Genomic DNA, 23,251 nt, shown 5'->3' on the forward strand with positions numbered 1-23,251 from the left:
CAATTGGTTATTTGTAAACTGACGTATAAGTGAGGTGGAGTTTTTTTATAGGCTTTTAAGGTTTGAGAAACTTTGCCTTCTCCTGGTAGGAATGTGTATCTTATACGTAACAGCTTGTGGACTCTCGCCACCAAACATGTTTTTGTTTCTATCATGTGCCAAAACTACTTGCCCATTTACACCATATTGGTTCTGTAGATTTTACAATTTTTGTGTGTATTATTATTGATGTAAGCTTTGTTTTACAGACTCAGAAAGACCTTAGCATCTCCATGGCCTGTCAGAGTCATCTTGTGTTCCTCCTATTGGTTCTGCTTGCAGTAAGCACACACCTCTCAAATGCTCAGCACTGGTCCCATGGCTGGTATCCAGGAGGAAAAAGAGAGCTGGATATGCCCTCATCACAAGAGGTATGTCATCTATATCTATTAACACTATATCTACTATATCTATGTCATCTATATCTACTTACACTATATCTACTATATCTATGTCATCTATATCTACTTACACTATATCTACTATATCTATGTCATCTATATCTATTTACACTATATCTACTATATCTATGTCATCTATATCTATTAACACTATATCTACTATATCTATGTCATCTATATCTACTTACACTATATCTACTATATCTATGTCATCTATATCTACTTACACTATATCTACTATATCTATGTCATCTATATCTATTTACACTATATCTACTATATATGTCATCTATATCTATTAACACTATATCTACTATATCATCTATATCTACTTACACTATATCTACTATATCTATGTCATCTATATCTACTTACACTATATCTACTATATCTATGTCATCTATATCTATTAACACTATATCTACTATATCTGTCATCTATATCTATGTCATCTATATCTACTTACACTATATCTACTATATCTATGTCATCTATATCTATTAACACTATATCTACTATATCTATGTCATCTATATCTACTTACACTATATCTACTATATCTATGTCATCTATATCTATTAACACTATATCTACTATATCTATGTCATCTATATCTATTTACACTATATCTACTATATCTATGTCATCTATATCTACTTATACTATATCTACTATATGTCATCTATATCTACTTACACTATATCTATTATATCTATGTCATCTATATCTACTTACACTATATCTACTTACACTATATCTACTATATCTATATAATCTAAATCGACTTATACTACATCTACTATATCTATGTCATCTATATCTACTTACTCTATATCTACTATATCTATGTCATCTATATCTATTTACACTATATCTACTATATCTATGTCATCTATATCTACTTACACTATATCTATTATATCTATGTCATCTATATCTACTTACACTATATCTACTATATCTATGTCATCTATATCTACTATATCTATGTCATCTATATCTACTTACACAATATATATGTCATCTATTTCTACTTACACAATATATATGTCATCTATTTCTTCTTACACTATATATACTATATCTGTCATCTATATCTACTTACACTATATCTACTATATCATCTTTATCTACTTACACTATATCTACTATATAATCTTTATCTACTTACACTATATCAACTTTATCTACTTACACTATATCTACTATATCTATGTCATCTATATCTACTTACACTATATCTACTATATATATGTCATCTATTTCTACTTACACTATATCTACTATATCTATGTAATCTATATCTACTTACACTATATCTACTATATCTATGTCATCTATATCTACTTACACTATATCTACTATATCTATGTCATCTATATCTACTTGCACTATATCTACAATATCTATGTCATCTATATCTACTATATCTATGTCATCTATATCTACTTTCACTATATCTACTATATCTATGTCATCTATATCTACTTACACTATATCTACTATACCTATGTCATCTATATCTATTTACACTATATCTACTTTATATATGTCATCTATATCTACTTACTCTATATCTACTATATCTGTCATCTATATCTATGTCATCTATATCTACTATATCTATGTCATCTATATCTTCTTACACTATATCTACTATATATATGTCATCTATATATACTTACACTATTTCTACTATATCTATTTACACTATATCTACTATATCTGTCATCTATATCTACTTACACTATATCTACTATATCTATGTCATCTATATCTATTTACACTATATCTACTATATCTGTCATCTATATCTACTTACACAATATACATGTCATCTATTTCTACTTACACTATATCTACTATATCTGTTATCTATTTCTACTTACACTATATCTACTATATCTTTGTCATCTATATCTACTGACACTATATCTACTATATCTATGTCATCTATATCTAATTACACTATATCTACTTTATATATGTCATCTATATCTACTTACTCTATATCTACTATATCTGTCATCTATATCTATGTCATCTATATCTACTATATCTATGTCATCTATATCTACTTACTCTATATCTACTATATCTGTCATCTATATCTACTTGCACTATATCTACTATATCTATGTCATCTATATCTACTGACACTATATCTACTATATCTATGTCATCTATATCTAATTACACTATATCTACTTTATATATGTCATCTATATCTACTTACTCTATATCTACTATATCTGTCATCTATATCTATGTCATCTATATCTACTATATCTATGTCATCTATATCTACTTACTCTATATCTACTATATCTGTCATCTATATCTACTTGCACTATATCTACTATATCTATGTCATCTATATCTACTGACACTATATCTACTATATCTATGTCATCTATATCTACTTATACTATATCTACTTTATATATGTCATCTATATCTACTTACTCTATATTTACTATATCTGTCATCTATATCTACTTACACTATATCTACTATATCTATGTCATCTATATCTACTTACACTATATCTACTATATCTATGTCATCTATATCTACTTACACTATATCTACTATATCTATGTCATCTATAGCTACTGACACTATATCTACTATATTTATGTCATCTATATCTACTTACACTATATCTACTATATCTATGTCATCTATTTCTACTTACACTATATCTACTATATCTATGTCATCTATATCTACTTACACTATATCTACTATATCTATGTCATCTATAGCTACTGACACTATATCTACTATATTTATGTCATCTATATCTACTTACACTATATCTACTTTATATATGTCATCTATATCTACTTACTCTATATCTACTATATCTGTCATCTATATCTACTATATCTATGTCATCTATATCTACTATATCTGTCATCTATATCTACTTACACTATATCTACTATATCTATGCCATCTATATCTATTTACACTATATCTACTATATCTATGTATATGTCATCTATATCTACTTACACTATATCTACAATATATATGTCATCTATATCTATTTACACTATATCTACTATATCTATGTCATCTATATCTATTTACACTATATCTACTATATCTATGTCATCTATATCCACTTACACTATATCTACTATATATATGTAATCTATATCTACTTACACTATATCTACTATATCTATGTCATCTATATCTACTTATACTACATCTACTATATCTGTCATCTATATCTATTTACACTATATCTACTATATATATGTATATGTCATCTATATCTACTTACACTATATCTACTATATATATGTCATCTATATCTATTTACACTATATCTACTATATCTATGTCATCTATATCTATGTCATCTATATCTACTTACACTATATCTACTATATCTATGTCATCTATATCCACTTACACTATATCTACTATATATATGTCATCTATATCTACTTACACTATATCTACTATATCTATGTCATCTATATCTACTTACACTATATCTATTATATCTATGTCATCTATATCTACTTACACTATATCTACTATATCTACTTACACTATATCTACTATATCTATGTCATCTATATCTACTTACACAATATATATGTCATCTATTTCTACTTACACTATATATACTATATCATCTTTATCTACTTACACTATATCTACTATATCTATGTCATCTATTTCTACTTGCACTATATCTACTATATCTATGTCATCTATATCTACTTACACAATATTTACTATATATATGTCATCTATTTCTACTTACACTATATCTACTATATCTGTCATCTATATCTACTTACACTATATCTACTATATCTATGTCATCTATATCTACTTGCACTATAACTACTATATCTATATCATCTATATCTACTGACACTTTATCTACTATATCTATGTCATCTATATCTACTTGCACTATAACTACTATATCTATATCATCTATATCTACTGACACTTTATCTACTATATCTATGTCATCTATATCTACTTACACTATATCTACTTTATATATGTCATCTATATTTACTTACTCTATATCTACTTTATATATGTCATCTATATCTACTTACACTATATCTATGTCAGCTATATCTACTTTCACTATATCTACTATATCTATATCATCTATATCTACTTACACTATATCTACTATATCTATGTCATCTATATCTACTTGCACTATAACTACTATATCTATATCATCTATATCTACTGACACTTTATCTACTATATCTATGTCATCTATATCTACTTACACTATATCTACTTTATATATGTCATCTATATTTACTTACTCTATATCTACTTTATATATGTCATCTATATCTACTTACACTATATCTATGTCAGCTATATCTACTTTCACTATATCTACTATATCTATATCATCTATATCTACTTACACTATATCTACTATATCTGTCATCTATATCTATTTACACTATATCTACTATACCTATGTCATCTATATCTATTTACACTATATCTACTATACCTATGTCATCTATATCTATTTACACTATATCTACTATATATATGTCATCTATATCGATTTACACTATATCTACTATATCTGTCATCTATATCTATTTACACTATATCTACTATATCTGTCATCTATATCTACTTACACTATATCTACTATATCTATGTCATCTATATCTACTTACACTATATCTACTATATCTATGTCATCTATTTCTACTTACACTATATCTACTATATCTATGTAATATATATCTACTTACACTATATCTATGACATCTATATCTACTTACACTATATCTACTATATCTATGTCATCTATATTTATTTACACTATATCTACTATATCTATGTCATCTATATCTATTTACACAATATATATTATATCTATGTCATCTATATCTACTTACTCTATATCTACTATATCTGTCATCTATATCTACTTACACTATATCTACTATATCTATGTCATTTATATCTATGTCATCTATATCTACTTACACTATATCTACTATATCTGTGTATATGTCATCTATATCTACTTACACTATATCTACTATATATATATGTCATCTATTTCTACTTACACTATATCTACTATATCTATGTCATCTATATCTATTTACACTATATCTACTATATCTATGTCATCTATATCTACTTACACTATATCTACTATATATATATCATCTATATCTATTTACACTATATCTACTATATCTATGTCATCTATATCTACTTACTCTATATCTACTATATCTATGTCATCTATATCTACTTACACTATATCTACTATATCTATGTCATCTATATCTACTTACACTACATATACTATATCTATGTCATCTATATCTATTTACACTATATCTACTATATATATATAAGTATATGTCATCTATATCTACTTACACTATATCTACTATATATATATATATATATATGTCATCTATATCTATTTACACTATATCTACTATATCTATGTCATCTATATCTATTTACACTATATCTACTATATCTATGGCATCTATATCTACTTACACTATATCTACTATATCTATGGCATCTATATCTACTATATCTATGTCATCTACATCTATTTACACTATATCTACTATATCTTTGTCATCTATATCTACTTACACTATATCTACTTTATATATGTCATCTATATCTACTTACTCTATATCTACTATATCTGTCATCTGTATCTACTTGCACTATATCTACTATATCTATGTCATCTATATCTATTTACACTATATCTACTATACCTGTAATTTATATCTACTTACACTATATCTACTATATCTATGTCATCTATATCTATTTACACTATATCTACTATATCTATGTCATCTATATCTATGTCATCTATATCTACTTACACTATATCTACTATATCTATGTCATCTATATCTACTTACACTATATCTACTATATCTATGTCATCTATATCTACTTACACTATATCTACTATATCTATGTCATCTATATCTACTTACACTATATCTACTATATCTATGTCATCTATATCTACTTACACTATATCTACTATATCTATGTCATCTATTTCTACTTACACTATATCTACTATATCTACTTACACTATATCTACTATATCTATGTCATCTATATCTACTTACACAATATATATGTCATCTATTTCTACTTACACTATATTTACTATATCTATGTCATCTATATCTACTTACACTATATCTACTATATATATGTCATCTATATCTACTGACACTATATCTACTATATCTATGTCATCTATATCTACTTACTCTATATCTACTATATCTGTGTATATGTCATCTATTTCTACTTACACTATATCTACTATATCTATGTCATCTATATCTACTGACACTATATCTACTATATCTATGTCATCTATATCTATTTACACTATATCTACTATATCTGTGTATATGTCATCTATATCTACTTACACTATATGTACTATATATATATATATATATATATGTCATCTATATCTACTTACACTATATCTACTATATATATGTCATCTATTTCTACTATATCTACTATATCTATGTCATCTATATCTATTTACACTATATCTACTATATCTATGTCATCTATATCTACTTACTCTATATCTACTATATCTATGTCATCTATATCTACTTACACTATATCTACTATATCTATGTCATCTATATCTACTTACACTACATATACTATATCTATGTCATCTATATTTACACTATATCTACTATATATATATATATATATATATATATATATATATATATATATATATATATATATATATGTATATGTCATCTATATCTACTTACACTATATCTACTATATATATATATATATATGTCATCTATATCTATTTACACTATATCTACTATATCTATGTCATCTATATCTATTTACTCTATATCTACTATATCTATGGCATCTATATCTACTTACACTATATCTACTATATCTATGGCATCTATATCTACTTACACTATATCTACTATATCTATGTCATCTATATCTATTTACACTATATCTACTATATCTTTGTCATCTATATCTACTTACACTATATCTACTTTATATATGTCATCTATATCTACTTACTCTATATCTACTATATCTATGTCATCTATTTCTACTTACACTATATCTACTATATCTATGTCATCTATATCTACTTGCACTATATCTACTATATCTATTTACACTATATCTACTATACCTATGTCATCTATATCTATTTACACTATATCTACTATACCTATGTCATCTATATCTATTTACACTATATCTACTATATCTATGTCATCTATATCTTCTTACACTATATCTACTATATATATGTCATCTATATATACTTACACTATTTCTACTATATATATGTCATCTATATCTATTTACACTATATCTACTATATCTGTCATCTATATCTACTTACACTATATCTACTATATCTATGTCATCTATATCTATTTACACTATATCTACTATATCTATGTCATCTATATCTACTTACACAATATATATATGTCATCTATTTCTACTTACACTATATCTACTATATCTATGTCATCTATATCTACTTACACTATATATACTATATCTGTCATCTATATCTACTTACACTATATCTACTATATCTATGTCATCTATATTTATTTACACTATATCTACTATATCTGTCATCTATATCTACTTACACTATATCTACTATATATCTATGTCATCTATATCTACTATATCTATGTCATCTATATCTACTTATACTATATCTACTATATCTATGTCATCTATATCTACTGACACTATATCTACTATATCTATGTCATCTATATCTATTTACACTATATCTACTATATCTATGTCATCTATATCTACTTGCACTATAACTACTATATCTATGTCATCTATTTCTACTTACACTATATCTACTATTTCTATCTCATCTATATCTACTTACACTATATCTACTATATTTAATCTATATCTACTTATACTATATCTTTTATATCTGTCATCTATATACAGGGAGTGCAGAATTATTAGGCAAGTTGTATTTTTGAGGATTAATTTTATTATTGAACAACAACCATGTTCTCAATGAACCCAAAAAACTCATTAATATCAAAGCTGAAGAGACTTAAAGTTTTTAAATCAATAGAATGACAGAGATGGTAAACATCAATCTAGTATCCTGGAATATCAGAGGCATAACAAACCCTATCAAAAGAAAAATGGTTATAAAAAATCTTAAAAAACTTAAATGCAATATTGCATTTCTACAGGAAACGTATGTAACCCAAAAGGAAGTAAATAAACTGAAAACAGATTGGGTGGGTGAAGTTATCGCCTCAGTTGGAACTACCAGAAAGTGTGGGGTGGCTATTTTGCTACATAAAAATCTAAACTATAAGATTGCCCAGATAGAAATAGATGCAGAGGGACGGTTCATTATAATGCAGATAAAGATAAAGGATCAAGTATATATACTGTGCAATATTTACGGACCTAACAATCAAAGCCCAGATTTTTGGGAAAAAATAAAAACTAAACTGACACCATATATAGAAAGCAATCTGATAGTGGCAGGAGATTTCAACCTAGTCGCTCAACTCCCATTAGACAGATGGCCGATTAAAGTGAGAGATCTAGGTCGAGAGAAATGCAATATCACTCGTTTTCGAAAACTTAGAAACACGTTAAACCTAAAGGATGTGTGGAGGATTCAGAATCCAGAGTCAAAAGCTTATACATGTAAATCCAACACATATAAATCACTATCACGGATAGATTATATATTAATAAATGAAAGGCTTGTTGGCGTTGCTGAGGCAGATATAAATCCAATCATTATTTCAGATCATGCTCCAATATCTCTATCTTTGTCAATAGGTTCTGCTAGTAAAAATAGCCCCACATACCCTTTCCCAAAACACTTATATTCAAATCTTAAATTTCAGAATTGGTTAATAGAGGCCTGGAAAAAGTATGAAAGCTTGAATAAGAATTCAGTTAAAAGTCTTGAGACATACTGGGAAGCCCCGAAGGCAGTACTACGCGGTGAAATAAAGGCATATTTACATAAGCTATGGAAAAAAACTCAGCTCCGGGAGGGACAGTTAACAAATCAGTTATCAAATGCATATAACACATATCTACATACAGCTTCGCCATCTAACTGGCAGAATTATGCTAAAGCAAAAAAAGAAAGAGATATATTCCTCCAACAAAAAGCTGCCTATACGGTGGCCAGGTCCAATGCAAGGTTATATAAGTTTGGAGGAAAGATTGGTAAAAATTTAGCTAACTTAGTCAAACAAAATCGGGGCTCTAACTTCATATCTGCAATATCAGTTAATGGTAGTCGCTTAACACAGTCTAAGGACATAAGCAAAAACTTTTTAGAATATTATACCCAAATCTTTTCACCTAAGGATATCAATGTGGATAATAAAAAAGCTTTCTGGGATATATGTAGGCTTCCGACATTGGATGAGGAAGCAGGCAAATCATTGTGCGAACCAATTAATAAAGATGAAGTCACTCAGGCAATAAAAGGTAGTAAGTTGAATAAGGCCTCAGGTCCGGACACTTTTCCGGCAGAGTTCTATAAAATACTCATACAGCAAATAACGGAACCTCTATGTGATCTATTTAATGCATATTACCTGCAAGGACATCCCATCTCGTCTAATTTCAGTGCCTCCCTAATAGTGTTAATTTTAAAGAAGGGCAAGGATGCAGAAAAATTAGATTCATATCGCCCTATATCCCTGCTCAATGCCGATTATAAATTATTAACAAGTATCTTGGCAGCTAGATTACAAAAAATTATGGACAAACTCATCCACCCAGACCAAACGGGCTTCTTAAAGGGCAGATCTCTCTTTTCAAATCTAAGGAAACCACTATTAACAACAGAATATCATAACATTAGGAAGAAATCAAATGAGGCTGATAGGGAGGATAAGGTTATCATTGCTCTCGACGCCGAAAAGGCTTTTGATTCCATTGGGTGGGATCACTTATTTACCACAGTGGAACAGTTTGGCATGAGAGGTGCCTTCCTGTCCTTTATACAAGCTCTATATCAGAATCCAAGATCTGCCCTAATTGTGAATGGCAGGACCACAGAATGGTTTCAATTGGCGCAGGGCACTCGACAAGGGTGCCCACTCTCTCCACTACTTTTCAATCTCTGCATTGAACCACTGGCTATAGTACTACGCAATACCATTAAGGGGATTAGACTTGGGGAGACAGACATTCAAATCTCCCTTTATGCAGATGATTTGCTTGTATTCCTTTCCAACACTAAGGAGAATGTTTCTACATTACTGAGTCTATTGAAACGATATGGTTCATTTTCAGGTTATACAATAAATGATAGTAAATCAGAGGTTATGTGGTTAAACAAGACCAGAGATTCTCTGGGGGCATTGCCCTTTAAGGAGGTTAAAATGGTTAAATATCTAGGGATTAATGTCACAAACTGCCCGGAAGAGTGGTATCGAGCTAATATCGATGGCGTAATTAAGAAAATTCTAGAGGATATCTCTAGATGGACATCATTTACATTAACACTAGCTGCCAAAATAAATCTCATAAAAATGATCACACTCCCCAAACTTCTGTATATAATGCAGAATATCCCACTGTTCTTACGCAAAGGAGATATAAATAGGTTAAATGCGGCATTTAGGAGATTTCTATGGGGAAAAACAAAGCACAAAATGTCGCTAAAAAGACTATCCCAACCCAAGGAAAACGCAGGCTTTGCCCTTCCCTCAATCTATAATTATAATTTGGCCTGCTTGATGAAGATAGTACCAGATTGGTTATTAGATATGAGTCAGCTAGCGCCTCAGGATGTTGAAGTCGGTCTTCTTAAACCGCACAGCTTAAAAGCCCTAATACACTTGAGGCAAAAAGATTGGCCTCCCTTACTTAAAGCAATGCACACTCTTAGAAACCCTATCATAGCCTGGCAAAAATTATGCATGGTGGTGGGTGCCAATTTCCAGTGTTCTAGATATCTACCTATTCAGAATAACCCACTCTTCCCCGCAGGTTCTGATACCGAAATTTTCAAGAGGTGGAAGGTAGGGGGCCTCGCCTACTTTGCACAATGTATTGATGAAGATAGACAAGTTATTCATTCATTCTGCTCCCTAAAAGAAAAATATAATCTCCCTAATCGCGATTTGTTTGGTTATTTTCAAATAAGGCATTTTCTCAATAATACAGTACTTGCAGACTTCTACAAAAACTGGGAAATTTTAACCAAAGCTCTGTCACGCTGTCAGCTTGGCAGAGCTTCCATATCTCACTGGTACAGTCTGTTACTGTTTAAAGATGGTGTATATGGCATGGAACGGCTCCATGAGAAATGGTCATTAGACATCCCGCAATTGGAGCTTAAGACAATTCAAGAAAGTATTGATAGGGCTTGGTCAGCGACGCCTCTGCTATCTTGGCGCGAATCTCACCTTAGATTAATTAATAGGACTTATATCACCCCAGAGAAGCTAGGGAAGTGGAATAATACGCAAAGATATGAATGTACACACTGTCACTATCTAAATGCCAATTTGATCCATTGCATCTGGGCATGTCCCAAAGTAAAACAGTTTTGGGCAAAAGTCTCATTTTGGCTCTCAAAAATTCTAAAGCATAAAATCTCTTTGAAGATGGAGGAAAGCATATTTTTAAGGCAATACGATGAAAGGGTGGGAAACATAAAATTTGTTAATTTTGTAATCTTAACCGCTAGAAACATTATTTTCTCCTCCTGGAAATCCAATAGAAGCCCTATGTTCACCTCCTTTCTGAATATGTTAGACTCCAAATTAATATATGAACAATATGAGACGCAGATATCCTCTGAAAAAGAAATTGCCAAATTTTTCAGGAAATGGGGAGAATATATTCTCTCCAATACACTGGAAGATCAAAGAAGTCTCATTGCTCCCTTCAAGCACTCTGAATGGATTCAGAATGCTGTATTGAGAGGGGAAATCAGTAGTGGTGTAATTAATTAATTTTTTGATGGTCCCGACCTCTTGGGGAGGGGGGGGGGGGGGTTGAATTTAATTTAATTCTCCCTTTTTTTTTTTTCCGCTTCTTTCCTTTCTTTCTCCCAGTTTTTTCTTTTCTGTATTCTATATCTGTTCTGGGTTTTTGTTTGTTCAAAAAGCAGAAAATGTTTCGAGGCATAGGTTTCTTAATTGTATCCACAATTTCTATTCCAAGAAGCATCATTGGATAAGGTTGTCGAACTCGATAAAAGCATTCTGTATTGTCTTTTTGTTATAAGTAGCTGTATATAACACTAATCATGAAGTATGTACGCCTTTCATTGTATTATTTGATAGACTAACTTGTATAACCTGTTCCTCTTTTCAATCAATAAATAAAACTTAAAAAAAAAAAATATCAAAGCTGAATAGTTTTAGAAGTGGTTTTTAGTTTGTTTTTAGTTATAGCTATTTTAGGGGGATATCTGTGTGTGCAGGTGACTATTACTGTGCATAATTATTAGGCAACTTAACAAAAAACTAATATTTACCCATTTCAATTATTTATTTTTACCAGTGAAACCAATATAACATCTCAACATTCACAAATATATATTTCTGACATTCAAAAACAAAACAAAAACAAATCAGTGACCAATATAGCCACCTTTCTTTGCAAGGACACTCAAAAGCCTGCCATCCATGGATTCTGTCAGTGTTTTGATCTGTTCACCATCAACATTGCGTGCAGCAGCAACCAAAGCCTCCCAGACACTGTTCAGAGAGGTGTACTGTTTTCCCTCCTTGTAAATCTCACATTTGATGATGGACCACAGGTTCTCAATGGGGTTCAGATCAGGTGAACAAGGAGGCCATGTCATTAGATTTTCTTCTTTTATACCCTAGGCGTGTGATGGAGCATTGTCCTGCATGAAAATCATGTTTTTCTTGAAGGATGCAGACTTCTTCCTGTACCACTGCTTGAAGAAGGTGTCTTCCAGAAACTGGCAGTAGGACTGGGAGTTGAGCTTGACTCCATCCTCAACCCGAAAAGGCCCCACAAGCTCATCTTTGATGATACCAGCCCAAACCAGTACTCCACCTCCACCTTGCTGGTGTCTGAGTCGGACTGGAGCTCTCTGCCCTTTACCAATCCAGCCACGGGCCCATCCATCTGGCCCATCAAGACTCAATCTCATTTCATCAGTCCATAAAACCTTAGAAAAATCAGTCTTGAGATATTTCTTGGCCCAGTCTTGACGTTTCAGCTTGTGTGTCTTGTTCAGTGGTGGTCGTCTTTCAGCCTTTCTTACCTTGGCCATGTCTCTGAGTATTGCACACCTTGTGCTTTTGGGCACTCCAGTGATGTTGCAGCTCTGAAATATGGCCAAACTGGTGGCAAGTGGCACTTGGCAGCTGCACGCTTGACTTTTCTCAGTTCATGGGCAGTTATTTTGCGCCTTGGTTTTTCCACACACTTCTTGTGACCCTGTTGACTATTTTGAATGAAACGCTTGATTGTTCGATGATCACGCTTCAGAAGCTTTGCAATTTTAAGAGTGCTGCATCCCTCTGCAAGATATCTCACTATTTTTGACTTACACTATATCTACTATATCTATGTCATCTATATCTACTTACACTATATCTACTATATCTATGTCATCTATATCTACTTACACTATATCTACTATATCTATGGCATCTATATCTACACTATATCTACTATATCTATGTAATCTATATCTACTTACACTATATCTACTATATCTATGTCATCTATATCTACTTACACTATATCTACTATATCTATGCCATCTATATCTACTTACACTATATCTACTATATCTATGTCATCTATATCTACTTACACTATATCTACTATATCTACACTATATCTACTATATCTATGTAATCTATATCTACTTACACTATATCTACTATATCTATGTCATCTATATCTACTTACACTATATCTACTATATCTATGCCATCTATATCTACTTACACTATATCTACTATATCTATGTCATCTATATCTACTTACACTATATCTACTATATCTATGCCATCTATATCTACTTACACTATATCTGCTATATCTATATCATCTATATCTACTTACACTATATCTACTATATCTATGTCATCTATATCTACTTACACTTATCTCTTTTTCACAGCCAAATAAATTATTGCCAAATCATTCTTCCTCTACTTATTGCTCACTAGTAGATATATCTACTATATCTATGTCATCTATATCTACTTACAATATATCTACTATATCTATGTCATCTATATCTACTTACACTTATCTCTTTTTCACAGCCAAATAAATTATTGCCAAATCATTCTTCGTCTACTTATTGCTCACTAGGCTTTTTACTGTTATGCACAAGGTAATGAGTGTGATAGCGGCATTCACTGTGAACAAAGCATCTGTTCACATAAGAACAAAATTGGTTGAATAAAATATAACTTTTATTAAAACATTTAGGCCTAGATTACGAGTGGAGCGCAATATTGCTCTTTGCAGATTTACTTACACTATATCTACTATATCTATGTCATTTATATCTACTTACACTATATCTACTATATCTGTCATCTATATCTACTTACACTATATCTACTATATCATCTATATCTACTTACACTATATCTACTATATCTATGTCATCTATTTCTACTTGCACTATATCTACTATATCTATGTCATCTATATCTACTGACACTATATCTACTATATCTATGTCATCTATATCTATTTACACTATATCTATGTCATCTATTTCTACTTACACTATATCTACTATTTCTATGTCATCTATATCTACTTACACTATATCTACTATGTCATCTATATCTACTTACACTATATCTACTATATCTATGTCATTTATATCTACTTACACTAGATCTACTATATCTGTCATCTATATCTACTTACACTATATCTATGTCATCTATATCTATGTCATCTATATCTATTTACACTATATCTACTATATATATATATATATATATATATATATATATATATATATATAGGTCATCTATATCTACTTACACTATATCTACTATATCTATGTCATCTATATCTACTTACACTATATCTACTATATATATATATATATATATATATATATATATAGGTCATCTATATCTACTTACACTATATCTACTATATCTATGTCATCTATATCTACTTACACTATATCTACTATATCTGTCATCTATATCTACTTACACTATATCTATTATATCTATGTCATCTATATCTATTTCTACTATATCTACTATATCTATGTCATCTATATCTATTTACACTATATCTACTATATCTATGTCATCTATATCTACTTACACTATATCTACTATATATATATATCATCTATATCTATTTACACTATACTATATCTATGTCATCTATATCTACTTACTCTATATCTACTATATCTATGTCATCTATATCTACTTACACTATATCTACTAAATCTATGTCATCTATATCTACTTACACTACATATACTATATCTATGTCATCTATATCTATTTACACTATATCTACTATATATATATATATATATATATATATATATATATATATATATATATGTCATCTATATCTACTTACACTATATCTACTATATATATATATATGTCATCTATATCTATTTACACTATATCTACTATATCTATGTCATCTATATCTATTTACACTATATCTACTATATCTATGGCATCTATATCTACTTACACTATATCTACTCTATCTATGGCATCTATATCTACTTACACTATATCTACTATATCTATGTCATCTATATCTATTTACACTATATCTACTATATCTTTGTCATCTATATCTACTTACACTATATCTACTTTATATATGTCATCTATATCTACTTGCACTATATCTACTATATCTGTCATCTATATCTACTTACACTATATCTACTATATCTATGTCATCTATATCTATTTACACTATATCTACTATATCTTTGTCATCTATATCTTCTTACACTATATCTACTATATATATGTCATCTATATATACTTACACTATTTCTACTATATATATGTCATCTATATCTATTTACACTATATCTACTATATCTGTCATCTATATCTACTTACACTATATCTACTATATCTATGTCATCTATATCTATTTACACTATATCTACTATATCTATGTCATCTATATCTACTTACACAATATATATGTCATCTATTTCTACTTACACTATATCTACTATATCTATGTCATCTATATCTACTTACACTATATATACTATATCTGTCATCTATATCTACTTAAACTATATCTACTATATCTATGTCATCTATCTACTTATACTATATCTACTATATCTATGTCATCTATATCTACTGACACTATATCTACTATATCTATGTCATCTATATCTAATTACACTATATCTACTATATCTATGTCATCTATATCTACTTACACTATATCTACTATATCTATGTCATCTATATCTACTTACACTATATCTACTATATCTGTCATCTATATCTACTTACACTATATCTATTATATCTATGTCATCTATATCTATTTACACTATATCTACTATATCTATGTCATCTATATCTACTTACACTATATCTACTATATCTGTCATCTATATCTATTTACACTATATCTACTATATCTATGTCATCTATATCTATTTACACTATATCTACTATATCTATGGCATCTATATCTACTTACACTATATCTACTCTATCTATGGCATCTATATCTACTTACACTATATCTACTATATCTATGTCATCTATATCTATTTACACTATATCTACTATATCTTTGTCATCTATATCTACTTACACTATATCTACTTTATATATGTCATCTATATCTACTTGCACTATATCTACTATATCTGTCATCTATATCTACTTACACTATATCTACTATATCTATGTAATCTATATCTATTTACACTATATCTACTATATCTTTGTCATCTATATCTTCTTACACTATATCTACTATATATATGTCATCTATATATACTTACACTATTTCTACTATATATATGTCATCTATATCTATTTACACTATATCTACTATATCTGTCATCTATATCTACTTACACTATATCTACTATATCTATGTCATCTATATCTATTTACACTATATCTACTATATCTATGTCATCTATATCTACTTACACAATATATATGTCATCTATTTCTACTTACACTATATCTACTATATCTATGTCATCTATATCTACTTACACTATATATACTATATCTGTCATCTATATCTACTTAAACTATATCTACTATATCTATGTCATCTATCTACTTATACTATATCTACTATATCTATGTCATCTATATCTACTGACACTATATCTACTATATCTATGTCATCTATATCTAATTACACTATATCTACTATATCTATGTCATCTATATCTACTTACACTATATCTACTATATCTATGTCATCTATATCTACTTACACTATATCTACTATATCTGTCATCTATATCTACTTACACTATATCTATTATATCTATGTCATCTATATCTATTTACACTATATCTACTATATCTATGTCATCTATATCTACTTACACTATATCTACTATATCTGTCATCTATATCTACTTACACTATATCTACTATATCTATGTCATCTATTTCTACTTACACTATATCTACTATATCTATGTCATCTATATCTATTTACACTATATCTACTATATCTATGTCATCTATATCTATTTACACTATATCTACTATATCTATGTCATCTATATCTACTTACACTATATCTACTATATCTATGTCATCTATATCTACTTACACTATATCTACTATATCTATGTCATCTATATCTACACTATATCTATGTTATCTATATCTACACTATATCTACTATATCTATGTAATCTATATCTACTTACACTATATCTACTATATCTATGTCATCTATATCTACTTACACTATATCTACTATATCTATGTCATCTATATCTACTTACACTATATCTACTATATCTATGCCATCTATATCTACTTACACTATATCTGCTATATCTATATCATCTATATCTACTTACACTATATCTACTATATCTATGTCATCTATATCTACTTACACTTATCTCTTTTTCACAGCCAAATAAATTATTGCCAAATCATTCTTCCTCTACTTATTGCTCACTAGTAGATATATCTACTATATCTATGTCATCTATATCTACTTACAATATATCTACTATATCTATGTCATCTATATCTACTTACACTTATCTCTTTTTCACAGCCAAATAAATTATTGCCAAATCATTCTTCGTCTACTTATTGCTCACTAGGCTTTTTACTGTTATGCATAAGGTAATGAGTGTGATAGCGGCATTCACTGTGAACAAAGCATCTGTTCACATAAGAACAAAATTGGTTGAATAAAATATAACTTTTATTAAAACATTTAGGCCTAGATTACGAGTGGAGCGCAATATTGCGCTTTGCAGATTTACTTACACTATATCTACTATATCTATGTCATTTATATCTACTTACACTATATCTACTATGTCATCTATATCTACTTACACTATATCTACTATATCTATGTCATTTATATCTACTTACACTATATCTACTATATCTGTCATCTATATCTACTTACACTATATCTACTATATCTATGTCATCTATTTCTACTTGTACTATATCTACTATATCTATGTCATCTATATCTACTTACACTATATCTACTATATATATGTAATCTATTTTTACTTACACTATATCTACTATATCTATGTCATCTATATCTACTGACACTATATCTACTATATCTGTCATCTATATCTATTTACACTATATCTACTATATCTATGTCATCTATTTCTACTTACACTATATCTACTATTTCTATGTCATCTATATCTACTTACACTATATCTACTATATCTGTCATCTATATCTATTTACACTATATCTACTATATCTATGTCATCTATTTCTACTTACACTATATCTACTATATCTATGTCATCTATATCTATTTACACTATATCTACTATATGTAATCTATATCTTTTATATCTATGTCATCTATATATACTTACACTATATCTACTATATCTATGTCATCTATATCTACTTACACTATATCTACTATATCTATGTCAGCTATATCTACTATATCTATGTCATCTATATCTAATTACACTATATCTACTATATCTATGTCATCTATATCTAATTACACCATATCTACTATATCTATGTCATCTATATCTACTTACACTATATCTACTATATCTATGTCATCTATATCTATTTACACTATATCTATTATATCTATGTCATCTATATCTATTTACACTATATCTACTATATCTACTATATCTATATCTACTTACACTATATCTACTATATCTGTCATCTATATCTACTTACACTATATCTACTATATCATCTATATCTACTTACACTATATCTACTATATCTGTCATCTATATCTACTTACACTATATCTACTATATCTATGTCATCTATTTCTACTTACACTATATCTACTATATCTATGTCATCTATATCTATTTACACTATATCTACTATATCTGTCATCTATATCTACTTACACTATATCTACTATATCTATGTCATCTATTTCTACTTACACTATATCTACTATATCTATGTCATCTATATCTATTTACACTATATCTACTATATCTGTCATCTATATCTACTTACACTATATCTACTATATCTATGTCATCTATATCTACTTACACTATATCTACTATATCTGTCATCTATATCTACTTACACTATATCTACTATATCTATGTCATCTATATCTACTTACACTATATCTACTATATCTGTCATCTATATCTACACTATATCTACTATATCTGTCATCTATATCTACACTATATCTACTATATCTATGTAATCTATATCTACTTACACTATATCTGCTATATCTATGTCATCTATATCTACTTACGAATGAGGAAAAAGGAATGCTGAGACTTGAGGTAGATGAAATGGGGTTTTATTCAGGAGCAGGCTTATCATCATACACTTGGTAAGCTCCTATCTTACGCGTTTCGCGCATGGGCACATGCGCTTCATCAGAGATGATGTCATCTATATCTACTTACACTTATCTCTTTTTCACAGCCAAATAAATTATTGCCAAATCATTCTTCCTCTACTTATTGCTCACTAGGCTTTTTACTGTTATGCACAAGGTAATGAGTGTGATAACGGCATTCACTGTGAACAAAGCATCTGTTCACATAAAAACAAAATTGGCTGAATAAAATATAACTTTTATTAAAACATTTAGGCCTAGATTACGAGTGGAGTGCAATATTGCGCTTTGCAGATATTTGCGCTCCACTCAATTAATACCAGCACACGTAAATGGGAGCCTTGTTCTCATGCTGTCAGACATGGCAAAGCACCTAGCCCAGTGCAGGGGGAAATTTGAGCAGTGTTGGGCAGCAAAATAAAAATATACTGTATATGAATATATACATATATATTTGTTTTTATATGTGTATATACACAAATGAACACCTAAATATATTTGTATATAAGCATATACATATAGATTGAAAGTGAAAACACAGTCCCCCATTGACTACAATGTAAAGGCACTTTTAGCTCTGTTTATTTTTTAACATCCCCACATTCCCTCACTTTAACCCTTTATAACTGCTTCATACATTTTTTTTTTATTAAAAATACTGATCTTTATTTCTAATGTATACTGCTGCCCTCTTTATTTGGGGAGCAATTGGGGCATATTTTCACTTTTATCCAGAGGTCTGTCCTCTGGTTAATGGCGCTAAATGCAAAGTGCTCCAGCGAGCTCACGGGAGCAATAATCAGCCATTTGTAATGGCTGGTTATTTAACAGACACACGTTAAGATAGCGCTCCACTTGTAATCTTGCTCTTAATAAAGTAGAGCTGTTGCACAACTAAAATGTACTTCCTTGTAGAATATAAAAGAGCTTTTCAGTATGAAACAAACAGAATTGTAGTTGTTAAAGCCTCTTTATAGTTTATACTGTTTAATAAAAATTAAATTGAGCTTTTGGAATGTTGTAATATTTTTGTTGGTGTTTATCTTACCTGGAATGGTGATAAAGACGCACTGAAAAGAGTCATAGTTAAAATATCCTGTCTTGTGGGACACTCATGATGATCAAATAGATATGGACCCATGCCCACTGAACCTTAGAGCTACTGGACAGGACTTCTGAAAGAGACCAGAATGATACATAGTAGAACTGTTCTTCTCTGTGATTGGACATGAGTGGGCTTAACAAGGAAGGACTATAGGGGGAATAGGTACCATAGGGCAAACTATTAAAGCTCTGTCCATTCCTTGTTGAGGACTTTCCTTTCCTTGTTTTCACATGATTAGAGACAGGAGAGACTCTCTAGAAAGAAATAATGACAATAGATATATAGGAACAGCTAGAGTCAGATGCATACCTTTATATAAAAGAGATGAGTCTGCTTTGTTTGTTTTTTGAAGGGCAGTAAAGTCACATTTTTTTAACCAACAAGGTAGCTCTACAGTACTATTAACTCGATCCAGGTTTTCAGGAAAAATCTGTTACAGCTGTTCATAATCATTTAACTTGGATAATATTTATATATTTTTTTTAAATAAGTCTAATTGTGTCTTTAATTACGTGCATGAGGGTGAAGGGTGACTAGTCAATTACCTGCCAGCCATGCTCACAGCTTAAGCTTATGTTGCAGCAAATGTCACCTACGTGCCGTAAGCAGCACATTGCTTATGTCTCATTCAGGACACATCTTACATTGTAGACAATCACAATTACAAGAAGATATTGTAAACATTTTAATTTAGCCTTTTATTTACTAAATAATATTAAAACACTCAACTGTTTTTTGTTTGTTTTGTTTTTTAAACTGAGTAGGTTATTTTAGTATTTAGAAAACATTCTTTTTTTTTTTGGAAAAAAATATATTAAAAAAAGTATGTAACAGTTGTTAAAATGCAATAAAGACTTTTTTTTAGATTTTACAAAACTCCTAAAAAATATGTACAATGGAAGTTTTTACTATGATAAAATGATAAACAATGAAAAGTGTAATTTTGTAGCAAAATTGTTATTTGAATTACAGGTTTTTGTCTGCTGTTATACAAGGTTGGAAAGCTTAGTATCTGTAAAAATGAATAATTAAGAAAATCGCCATATAACATAGTTAGAGTTTAAGCCCACATATATTTCATCTGAATAGCAGCAGCACATAAATGATAGCACACATTACAACTTTTTATAAGGATCACCCAGGATAATATCCAATTGGCACATAGGCATCTCAGGGCAGAATTTGGGTATAAAAAATAGGAAAGAAGAAAAGAGCATCCTACTGTCATACTTATCTAGAACAAAATATTCATCATTACTTTATAACAAAGCAGTAGGCAAAACGCACGTCGGGTGTTTTTATGCCTCTGCTCCCCTTTATCTTTGTGCTCTATGTGATTAAGGCTTATTGTCTTGAAAAAGGCCCCATCACAGGGCCGAAACGCGTAGACATTGGAGAGATTTGTGAGGCTCATATATCACCAGGATCGGCTTATTGGGTGAGTCCATTACCTGTTAGACTCAGTTCCCTTAAGCCCTTTGTTTAGTGCACTTTATTTTTTCCCACAGGTTTCCGGAGACCTTGGGACCCAAGGATTATTTTC

The 23,251-nt window shown here is 29.5% G+C and overlaps 1 protein-coding gene across 1 annotated transcript in view; it reads left to right on the plus strand.

Annotated features, from left to right (window-relative positions):
* The first annotated feature begins 272 nt into the window (after positions 1-272).
* Positions 273-23,251, plus strand: part of LOC128648312 (progonadoliberin-2) — a 29,246-nt gene continuing 6,267 nt past the window's right edge. Inside the window, exon 1 of the mRNA XM_053700926.1 lies at positions 273-410. Coding sequence (XP_053556901.1) covers positions 273-410 — 138 coding nt within the window. The remainder of the gene's footprint in view (positions 411-23,251) is intronic.

The sequence above is a fragment of the Bombina bombina genome, chromosome 2, assembly GCF_027579735.1.
Source record: "Bombina bombina isolate aBomBom1 chromosome 2, aBomBom1.pri, whole genome shotgun sequence".
Lineage (NCBI taxonomy): Eukaryota > Metazoa > Chordata > Amphibia > Anura > Bombinatoridae > Bombina > Bombina bombina.